We start from the raw sequence: 12,114 nt of genomic DNA, 5'->3' as shown, positions 1-12,114 counted from the left end.
CACTCCGCCAGTGTTCGTCCGGCAATCCTGCAGCTAAGCGGGTGTTCCTCTGGAGCCAGTCTCTGCGCTCACCAGGCCGAGCGTGCACCTTCTCCTCGGGTGCTGCCTCGTGATCCGGCGGCCTGTCCCAGCGCCTCCCATCAAGACAAGCCGGTCAGCCTCCCCGGTGCCACGCGACTCCTTCAATTCACCGGCAGTCCCGGGCGGACGATCCCGACGGCAGCCGCAGGGGGACAGGTATGGAGCAGGGGATCAAGTTGGTCCGACCCCCGCCGGAGCCCCCGCGTCTTCAGACCCTTCCCGCCCGCAGTCCCAAGATGGTGGCTAGCGTTCCCGCCGGCTCCCTCACCAGTCGCCTCCGCCGGGACCAGACTCGGTAAATCTTTTGCAATTGGATCTTGCTAAGCTTCAGAGCCACCATCAGGTTGCGGCCATTATCACATAGGACCATGCCTGATTGTAGGTTCAACTGTGAGAGCCACAAATCAGTCTTGTCTGTTATAACTTTCAACAACTCTATGACCGTGTGCCTGGTGGTCACCTAAGCAAACATAGTTTCAGCAGACTCTGTTTCCCACCTCACCGAGGCAGTGCTGCAGTGTTTTCATGCACCCCTTCGGAGGAAGAGATTCTCGAAACGCGTGTCAGGGGGTACGATGTGGCAGCCTGGAGTATTCATTGTGAACTTTTTTCATTTCATCTCCATGCCTGGCTATGATCTGCACAGAAACATTTCTCCTTTATAAAGCTTCTGAGTAACTTTGCTTATAATGCATTGGATCATATTACTGAAATAATTTTACCCAGTCCTGCAGGATGTTTTTGATCCACATGTATATGCACCTTTGCACTTGATTCACTTTAAGCACTGTGCTTTTATTGATATATTTACAGTGGGACACCATTGATGCTATTTATGCACTTATTATTATTGTTGGATCTGATTCATACTTCTGCCCAATGTTTGCTTGTTTTTTTCATTCCTTTCTGTATGATGTCATATGTTTTAGATATGGTTCAATAACATTTATATTGTTATATGCCATTTTTTGGAGGACTTCTTTTGTGTAGGGTTTCCTAAGCCTGATATGTTTGACAACTAGGAAATGGAGGAAGAGGAGGAGAAGAGGGTACAGTAACTAGTGTAGGAGGTGGGGGAATACCTTGTGAAACTAGGGTCCTCAATCCACTGTGTTTGCAGTGGAAATTATGTACAGTAGGTAGCAGGTATACAACTTTATGAATGTTTCCTTCACAAGACGGAGCATTTTCACACAGTCTCAAATCATCAACTCCAACTCTCTCTACTCTCCTTATTAACGCGTATCATTGTTTACATTATACTATACAACAGCAGTATGTCCATCTCCTTACACTAAAAGCATGCTATTTCAGTTGAATTCACCTGTGCTTTCTGTCTTCATTAGGTCAGCTGTACACACCCCGAATGTGAACTGGTCCTTCAGGTTCTTGAGCAGGAGGCCCAATGCTATAAGAAAATGAGATCACAGAATGAGACAATACTCAGATCCCCAACTGAAGGTAACAATCGAAGGTGCCTAAAAACTTTAAAGGGAACCTGTCAGGTTCCCCATGCTCCCAGAACCAAAAAACAGATCTGTAGAAAAAGCATTTCTAACGTACGCTTATGATATGTAATAGAAGCCTTTGACTATGTGCCGTTAGTGTCCCCAGACTAGTTGACCCACTTACCATTTTACCACAGCCCTGTGGGTGTGATAACATGACTTACAAGCGCCAGAGTCATCGCCAATACTATACATACCTCGCTCATGTGCACGGCTTCCTTCCCTCACTGCATTGATTGTCTGAAGCCGGGTGTACGCGTGCCAGTTTCAGAGAGTCACACTGCGCATGATTGGAAGCCTTCTTCACTTCTGATCATGTACATGTATAGCACTGGCGATGACTCTGGCCCTTGTAAGTCATGTTATCACATGCACAAGAGTGTGATAACAAGGCAAATGGGCTGACAAGTCTGAGGACACTAATGCCTTATCAGCTAGTCAAAGGCCTCATTTACATATCATAAATGGAATTTAGAAATACTTGTTCTAAAGATCTGTTTATGTGTGTAATGTAATACAGGGACTGTTAGGCGGGGTATATAGCTATGTACACACAACTGCTGGTGGTTCTGGGAGCACGGGGGAGCTGACAGGTTCCCTTTAAATTAAAATGTAAATCTATTGTTCAGAGGGTAGTATAATTTTGTTTTTTTTTGGATGTTTTTTGCACTTTTTGATTTAAAAACGCTATCTCTTTACCTTATATTTTTTGCATATCTAGCATTAGTAGAGTTCATCAATGACGTCATTCAAAAATTACGGTGTGCTGACCAATGCACCGTATATGTTTGTACTGTATAGTGACCACATACAGTAGTTGTACATTTGTACATTAATTTAGTTCATTCTGGTGTTCAGTCCTTTTTTTTGTAGTGTAAATTGGGGTTGTGGCCCCCTCCAGGGGTGAGCTCCCTTTAATTAAGATTCGGTGATGAGTATTTGGTGAGCTTTTGATGTTGCAGATTTTCGACAGCATTTCTATACCTATTAGCTAAATGATGTTATTTTCATTTTTTTTTTAATGTTTTTGTCTCGCTTTGGTGTATCATCTACTATATAATTGTCTAAGGGTCACTTCTGTCTTTCTGTCTGTCTTCCTGTCTGTCACGGATATCATTGGTCGCGGCCTCTGTCTGTCATGGAATCCAAGTCGCTGATTGGTCGTGGCAAAACGCCCATGGCCATTGCCACGACCAATCAGCGACGGCCACAGTCCGGCAGCAATATGGCCGCTCTTTCCTCCCCGCAGTCAGTACCCGCTCCATACTCCCCTCCAGTCATCCAGTCAGCCCTCACACAGGGTTAATATCAGCGTTACCGGAGCATTGTGTAACGCACTCCGGTTACGCAGCTATTAACCCTGTGTGACCAACTATTTACTATTGATGCAGCATCAATAGTAAAACGATCTAATGTTAAAAATAATAATAATTAAAAAAAAAGGTTATTCTCACCCTCCGACGTGCGTGCTGTCCTTGGCAGTGCAAGTGGCAGGTTCCGGTTCCAAAGATGCTATGCGAGAAGGACCTTACATGACGTCACGGTCATGTGACCGCGACATCATCACAGGTCCTGCGCTCATACCACCCCTGGGCCTTATTTTTTATTTTGTAACCTGTTATATACATGACTGGGCAATATACTACGTAGCTGGGCAATATACTACGTGACTGGCCAATATACTATGTGATTGGGCAGTATACTACGTGTCTGTGCTGTATACTACATAGCTCTGTGCTGTATACTACGTCGCTGTGCAATATACTACGTGGCTGGGCAATATACTATGTGGCTGGGCAATATACTACGTCACTGGGCAATATACTACGTAACTGGGCAATATACTACATGGCTGGGCAATATACTACGTCACTGAGCAATATACTACGTGGCTGGGCAATATACTACGTGGCTGGGCAATATACTACGTCACTGGGCAATATACTACGTGACTGGGCAATATACTACGTGGCTGGGCAATATACTATGTCATTGGGCAATATACTACGTCGCTGGGCAATATACTACGTGGCTGGGCAATATACTACGTGGCTGGGCAATATACTATGTCACTGGGCAATATACTACATCACTGGGCAATATACTATGTGGCTGGGCAATATACTACGTGGCTGGGCAATATACTACGTGGCTGGGCAATATACTACGTCACTGGGCAATATAGTACGTGGGCTGTGCAATATACTACGTGGACATGCATATTCTAGAATACCCGATGCGTTAGAATCGGGCAACCATCTAGTGTTTTAAATAAAGCTGCTTTGTTTTTGATACTTCCTGGTATTTAACTTTGAAGAAATTCTATTATTGATTCAGTCGTGTGATTTATTTGCATTTTTAGTGCTTAGTTTAAGCAGCAGAAACACAGTAGAAATGCATATTCAGATGCAGATGCAACCTCTATGGAGAAAATTCAAACATAAATCTCAGTGTACTTGCAAGAGAAATTGACTCAATAATATTGCAGATTTCAAAAACACCCTGCATGGAATGAAAGCTCTTGTTTCTCTACCAGATATCTGCAAAACTGAAAAGGCATCTATCTACCACATCAACTACTCAGTAAACTAACTTTGTCCTGTTCCTTCCTTCCAAATATTATCTGCATGTGACTCTGCACCCTACTATTCATCTGTCTCCACACCCTCCATGCACACGATAACTGCACTTGATACTTGACTATTGCACTTAAACACACGGGCTGATGACCGGATCATGCAGCTTTATATGGAAATCCCTATTTATTATAATTGCCAGACCTGAAATAACAAGCACTTTTCACCTATTGTGTCCCCCCATTTCCTTGTAGATTGTAAGCTTGCGAGCAGGGACCTCACCCCTAATGTCACTGTTTAAATTGTCTTAACTTATACTGAATTTATTGTCTGTACATGTCCCCGCTTAATTGTAAAGTGCTGCGGAATATGTTGGCGCTATATAAATAAAAATTATTATTATTATTATTATATATACTTTAGACCAAGAGCAGCTGGACTCACTAGTGTTGGAAGGACTTGCCAACCAATTAATGTGTATGGGATGTTAGTCCTATGTCGGGTTCTGATCCTTAGTTCTCATAGGGCAAAGCCACTTCCATAGGTGTCTGACAATTGATTACTCTTACTCCCCATCATACACATGCACTATCAGCCTAACAAAGCATGTATATGTATGAGGATTTCATTAGGAATAGCTGCCTGATAAACCAACAGGATAAGTCTACCATGAGGGGGATGTCTTGTTTGATAAAAAGATAAAAAAAAATTTTTTTTAATGTGTGTAAAGTGGAAAAAGATTGAGTATATTTTAATTGGATTACAAAAGCTGCCCTGTCTCATCATTGGATCTATCACATCAATATCTCCAATTTTGGCTTTGGAAATGTCTATGTCAGCACAAGAGCAGTAATTTGCCCGAATGGGCATATTTCAACATTTATTTCAACAGCTAAACCACCTATCTTTTCCATCATGACTTTTTCATAGACCAGTCAGTCAGCCTCTTCATAGACATCATTGCTTTTGCGTCAAAACAGTGAGCTCTCTTGCATGTCAGACCCAAGGTAGATGTTGAGGTACTAGCACTGATATCTTGTGGTCGGGAAAGCTTTTGTAATTCAATTATATTAATACATTTACCTTGCACTAGACAACATGTCTTTCAAGTTGGATATCTCATTTAAGTCTTGCAAATTGAGAAGTAAATGCCAATTTTATAGTTACATGGTACGTTGAAAAAAAGACACGTCATCCATGTTCAACCAATTTTAGTGATTCATTAAAGGGGTTGTCCGGACTACAATGGAAAGTTGCAGTCACTCTGTGTGACTGCAGACTTATGAATTCCCCCCAGGTCATGCACTGTACGCTGCGAGGATTCGCTGCTTTCTTAGTCTGGAGCGGTGGTGATGTATGCGATATATATACTCCCGGCCAGAGTCTGTTTAGTGGGTGCGGCCTCACTCTACACACTTGCATTGAGTGAGGCTGCAACCACTAGACGGCTGCACTTTCTGGGCAACCGTGTCTCTTGACAGGTTGCGGGGTCATGCAATACAAGTGTATGGAGCGAGGCCAGGGGTGAAATGTGCCATCTTTGAGACGCGTTCCACCACTACACAGATGATGGAACAGCCCCAGGACACAGGAAGATCTGTAATAAAATCCATAGCAATATGCAGCAATAGCACCAAGGGCACAAGAAATGGTAAGAGTTGCCCAGACAGGAGTTGCCTAGGAGTTTTGTTGCAAGCACAAGAAGGGCATCCGAAAACGAAATTCAAGACTTCCTTACACATGGTAGGGCACCGGTAGTGACATGATATGAACTGCAATGTCTTTTCTGCCCAGCTTGGAGTAGTGCCTTCATTGCTAAACTCGCCTCTAACCATCTTGGATGGCTTGATGTTGAGTTGAGGTTCCTCCTCTTGGTCAGTGGGCATGAAGGAGTGGAAAAGTGCACTGAATTTGTTTCTGCCAGCTGGGTGAAAACGCAGACAAAATCAATACAGGCAAAAAATAGTGACCACCTAGCTTGATGCAGATTCAGTCTTTGCACGGACTGCAAATAGGCCAGGTTCTTGTGTTCAGTATGAATGATGACTGGATGGACTGCTCTCTCGAAAAGCCATCTTGATTGCTAACATCTCTCGGTGCTATGCTCCAGGGCAGAGAAGACCTTGGAGAACAAACCGCAGGCCACCATATGGCCGGAAGGAGACTTCTGAGTAAGAACTGCTCCAGCCCCAGAAGAAGAAATGTTTACCTGCAGAAAGAATTGATTGTTCACTTCTGGCTGATGTAATACTGGAGTGGAGGACAAGGCCTGTTTCAAGGAGAGAAAAGCATTCTAAGCCTCTGGAGTCCATACCTTCGGATTGGCACCCTTATGGATCATGGCAGAAATAAGAGCTGTCCGTGATGAAAAATGAGGAATGAATTGTCAGTAGTAGTTGGTAAATTCCATGAATCGCTGGTTATCTTTAACTAGATGGTGGCCCGATTCTAAAGCATCGGGTATTCTAGAATATGTATGTCCACGTAGTATATTGCCCAACCACGTAGTATATTGCCCAGCCAAATAGTATATTGCCCAGTGACGTAGTATATTGCCCAGTCACATAGTATACAGCACAGAGCCACGTAGTATATTGCCCAGTGACGTAGTATATTGCCCAGTCACATAGTATACAGCACAGAGCCACGTAGTATATTGCCCAGTCACGTAGTATATTGCCCAGCCACGTAGTTCACCTAGTATATTGCCCAGTCACATAGTATATTGCACAGAGCCACATAGTATACAGCACAGAGCCACGTAGTATACAGCACAGAGACACGTAGTATACAGCACAGAGCCACGTAGTATACAGCACAGAGCCACGTAGTATACAGCACAGAGCCAGGTAGTATACAGCACAGAGCCAGGTAGTATACACCACAGAGCCACTTAGTATACAGCACAGAGCCAGGTAGTATACAGCACAGAGCCACGTAGTATACTGCCCTGTCACGTAGTATACAGCACAGAGCCACATAGTATACAGCACAGAGCCACGTAGTATACTGGCCAGTCACGTAGTATACAGCACAGAGCCATGTAGTATAAAGCACAGTCACGTAGTATGCACCATATCCCTGTTAAAAAAAAAGAATTAAAATAAAAAATAGTTACATACTCACCTCCTGGAGCCTCCGGATCGAAGCGGTCGGTTCCCGATGCATGCCGCGCGGTCCGGTCTGAAGAGTGCATTGCGGTCTCGCGCGATGATGACGTAGCGGTCTCGCGAGACCGTACCTCATCATCTCGCGAGACCGCAATGCATGCAGCGGTCACCGGGGCGTCGCACGGAGCGGGAAAGGCTGGTTCCTGATCCGGGGGGGCCACCGGAGGGTGAGTATGTAACTATTTTTTTCTTTTTTTTTTAACATTAGATATTTTTACTATTCATGCTGCATAGGCAGCATGAATAGTAAAAAGGTGGTCACACAGGGTTAATAGCAGCGTTAACCGAGTGCGTTACACCGCGGTCAATGCTGCCATTAACCCTGTGTGAGCTCTGACCGGAGGGGAGTATGCGGACGCCGGGTACTGACTGCGGGGAGGAAGGAGCGGCCATTTTCTTCCGGACTGTGGCCGTCGCTGATTGGTCGCGGCAGCTATGACAGGCAGCTGCCGAGGCCAATCAGCGAATGAATAACTGTGACAGACAGACAGACAGAAGGACAGACGGAAGTGACCCTTAGACAATTATATAGTAGATGCTTTCAGGGCCACTCGAAGATGGAAGGCACCTTCTCCGTAACTATCACTAGACCTGTGTCCGAGATGATATAACCTAGGAAAGGTAGAGAAGATTGTTCTAACACACATTTATCAAATTTAGCACACAGGCAATTCTCCCTGAGTTGCTGCAGAACTTGGTGAATGTTCTGCCTATGAAAGGGCAGATCTGAAGATAATACCAAGATATTGTCCAGTTAAACAACGATACAAGTGTAGAGGAGGTCTCAAAACTTGGAATATAACTGGACATTACTGAGTCCGAATGACATAATTCGGTATCCATAATGACCGTCCTGGGTGTTTAAAACCATCTTCCATTCATCTCCTCAATGTTTCCGGATTAGATTGTATGCTCCTCATAGATCCTGTTTGGTAAAAATCCTAGCACCTCTGAGTCAGTTGAACAACTCCGGAATCAACAGCAATTGATACTTGCTCTTAGCAGTGATCTGATTGAGATCCCTATAATCAATGCAAGGTCAGAGGGTCTCATCCTTTTTCTTTACAAAGAAGAAGCTGGCTCCAGCTGGAGAAGGGGACTTCTAAATGAAACCCCAAGCCAAATTCTCCTTAACATACTCGGACATGGCAAGAGGCTCCGCCTGGGACAGAGGGTAAATATGGACTTGTGGAGGTGATGATCCCAGAAGCAGGTCTATAGAGCAGTCATATGGCCGATATGCATAGGTAACATCTATGTTTCTTTTTTATTGAAGACGTCTGCATGCATGTGGAGCCATGGAAGATAGGAAGATACAGAAGCGGATAAGATGAGCTAGGAAGCATGTAGAAGGCGATCTTCTCAGTGCGCAGTATTGCTATCTGGAGCTCTACTTGCTTGATGACCACCTGAATGGCCTCAGCTAGGGGTTTCCCATCGACAGATGACACCAGCAATGGATTTTGGAGTTGCCGAACTGTGGATCTGATAGTGATCTACCAATGCTTGCTATATGAAGTTCCCTGCTTCCCCGGAATTAAGATGCGCTGTATCAAAGAACTGGAACCTCCACAAGTCACAGATACAGTCAAGATTAATAGCGAAGAGGAATTGTTCTCACCCAGGGCAGCCTCTCCCAACTTCCCTAAGCTTTTGATTTTCCCGGCCTCTTGGGACAAGAGCAAATGAGATGACCAGTTTCAACACAATAGAATGCACAAGCCCTTGACTTGATGGATCTCCTGCAGTTGCTCAACCAGCTCCACATTTCGACATGCATAGGCTCAAGAGATGCTGCGGTCGCAGTAGGCTGAGAAATAAGCGGCCTATGGAAAAACTGGGCCAGAAGAAGTGGTCTTCTTTTATGCACTATTTCTCAGGAGTATGCCTGGAACTGGAGGTCTATATGGATGGTCAGGGAAACTAGATCGTCCAGTGTAATAGGAATGTCTCGTCTTGCTAATTCATCCGTCCTAGAAGGCGACTACCAGCTTCATTGTTCCATCCAAGTTAAGAAGCCAAGGTGTGGAAATAAACTGCGTATTGGCCTACAGACAGACTGGCCTGGCATAGTCTGAGGAGGGATTAGGCAGCAGAAATAACTTGGGCTGGTTCATCAAATACCTTGCGTAACGCCTCTAGGAAGGTCTGCAGATCTGAGAATATCGCATCTCCTTTTTCCCACAAGGGGTTGAGCCACATCAGTAGCTCTCCTCCAAGATGGGACATTGGAAAGGCTACCTTTGCTCGATCAGAGGGGAACTGGCATGACAGCAATTCAAAGTGCATTGATTCCTGGTTGCTAAAAGTTCGGCATTGCTTTGGATCCCCATCAAAATATAGTGGTGCAGACAGATGGGGTCTGGGACTTGAAGCATGACTTGTGGACTGAATGAGAAGGGAAAAAAAAGAAGAAGCTGGCTCCAGCTGGAGAAGGGGACTTCTAAATGAAACCCCAAGCCAAATTCTCCTTAACATACTCGGACATGGCAAGAGGCTCCGCCTGGGACAGAGGGTAAATATGGACTTGTGGAGGTGATGATCCCAGAAGCAGGTCTATAGAGCAGTCATATCGCCGATATGCATAGGTAACATCTATGTTTCTTTTTTATTGAAGACGTCTGCATGCATGTGGAGCCATGGAAGATAGGAAGATACAGAAGCGGATAAGATGAGCTAGGAAGCATGTAGAAGGCGATCTTCTCAGTGCGCAGTATTGCTATCTGGAGCTCTACTTGCTTGATGACCACCTGAATGGCCTCAGCTAGGGGTTTCCCATCGACAGATGACACCAGCAATGGATTTTGGAGTTGCCGAACTGTGGATCTGATAGTGATCTACCAATGCTTGCTATATGAAGTTCCCTGCTTCCCCGGAATTAAGATGCGCTGTATCAAAGAACTGGAACCTCCACAAGTCACAGATACAGTCAAGATTAATAGCGAAGAGGAATTGTTCTCACCCAGGGCAGCCTCTCCCAACTTCCCTAAGCTTTTGATTTTCCCGGCCTCTTGGGACAAGAGCAAATGAGATGACCAGTTTCAACACAATAGAATGCACAAGCCCTTGACTTGATGGATCTCCTGCAGTTGCTCAACCAGCTCCACATTTCGACATGCATAGGCTCAAGAGATGCTGCGGTCGCAGTAGGCTGAGAAATAAGCGGCCTATGGAAAAACTGGGCCAGAAGAAGTGGTCTTCTTTTATGCACTATTTCTCAGGAGTATGCCTGGAACTGGAGGTCTATATGGATGGTCAGGGAAACTAGATCATCCAGTGTAATAGGAATGTCTCGTCTTGCTAATTCATCCGTCCTAGAAGGCGACTACCAGCTTCATTGTTCCATCCAAGTTAAGAAGCCAAGGTGTGGAAATAAACTGCGTATTGGCCTACAGACAGACTGGTCTGGCATAGTCTGAGGAGGGATTAGGCAGCAGAAATAACTTGGGCTGGTTCATCAAATACCTTGCGTAACGCCTCTAGGAAGGTCTGCAGATCTGAGAATATCGCATCTCCTTTTTCCCACAAGGGGTTGAGCCACATCAGTAGCTCTCCTCCAAGATGGGACATTGGAAAGGCTACCTTTGCTCGATCAGAGGGGAACTGGCATGACAGCAGTTCAAAGTGCATTGATTCCTGGTTGCTAAAAGTTCGGCATTGCTTTGGATCCCCATCAAAATATAGTGGTGCAGACAGATGGGGTCTGGGACTTGAAGCATGACTTGTGGACTGAATGAGAAGGGAAAAAAAAAAATGGTCAAAAGAGCGCATGCGAGATGGTGAGTTGATATAAAATCTTCATTTATTAGTTATCACAACGCTTTTCAACGGAATAGCTCTGTCTTCCTCAGGTGGCAGTTATAGGTAGAGTGGGGTGGGAAAAATATATAAAAGGAAAGCTGCCTATGAACAATCAGACACAATTCCACAGACTGCCCATACAGTATAGTTACAACGGGCCAGTCTAGGTATCACTAAGAGAATGTACCAGGGATGATGCAAAGTAAAAGACATAAGTTAAAAAACAATCTAAAATTAATTAAAAGACAAATAAGAACAGTACACATAAAATATACATATACAGTTAGGTCCATATATATTTGGACAGAGGCAACATTTTTCTAATTTTGGTTATAGACATTACCACAATGAATTTTAAACAAAACAATTCAGATGCAGTTGAAGCTCAGACTTTCAGCTTTCATTTGAGAGTATCCACATTAAAATTGGATGAAGGGTTTAGGAGTTTCAGCTCCTTAACATGTGTCACCCTCTTTTTAAAGGGACCAATAGTAATTGGACAGATTCAATAATTTTAAATAAAATGTTCATTTTTAGTACTTGGTTGAAAACACTTTGTTGGCAATGACTGCCTGAAGTCTTGAACTCATGGACATCACCAGACGCTGTGTGTCCTACTTTTTGATGCTCTGCCAGGCCTTCACTGTGGTGGTTTTCAGTTGCTGTTTGTTTGTGAGCCTTTCTGTCTGAAGTTTAGTCTTTAACAAGTGAAATGCATGCTCAATTGGGTTGAGATCAGGTGACTGACTTGGCCATTCAAAAATATTCCACTTCTTTGCTTTAATAAACTCCTGGGTTGCTTTGGCTTTATGTTTTGGGTCATTGTCCATCTGTAGTATGAAACAACGACCAATCAGTTTTGCTGCATTTGTCTGGATCTGAGCACAAAATATGTCTCTGAATACCTCAGAATTCATTCGGCAGCTTTTGTCCTGTGTCACATTATCAATAAACACTAGTGACCCAATGCCACTGGCA

General features: G+C 44.3%; 1 protein-coding gene across 1 annotated transcript in view; it reads left to right on the top strand.

Moving 5' to 3' along the window:
* Nucleotides 1-12,114, top strand: part of LOC138664648 (vasoactive intestinal polypeptide receptor-like) — a 339,770-nt gene that overhangs the window by 60,136 nt on the left and 267,520 nt on the right. Inside the window, exon 2 of the mRNA XM_069751535.1 lies at nt 1,428-1,542. Within this exon, the coding sequence (XP_069607636.1) occupies nt 1,428-1,542 (115 nt within the window). The remainder of the gene's footprint in view (nt 1-1,427; nt 1,543-12,114) is intronic.

This window comes from Ranitomeya imitator, chromosome 2, assembly GCF_032444005.1.
Source record: "Ranitomeya imitator isolate aRanImi1 chromosome 2, aRanImi1.pri, whole genome shotgun sequence".
Taxonomy (NCBI): domain Eukaryota; kingdom Metazoa; phylum Chordata; class Amphibia; order Anura; family Dendrobatidae; genus Ranitomeya; species Ranitomeya imitator.
Note: the sequence above shows the minus strand (reverse complement) of the source record. Positions and strands in the feature narration are given on the sequence as shown.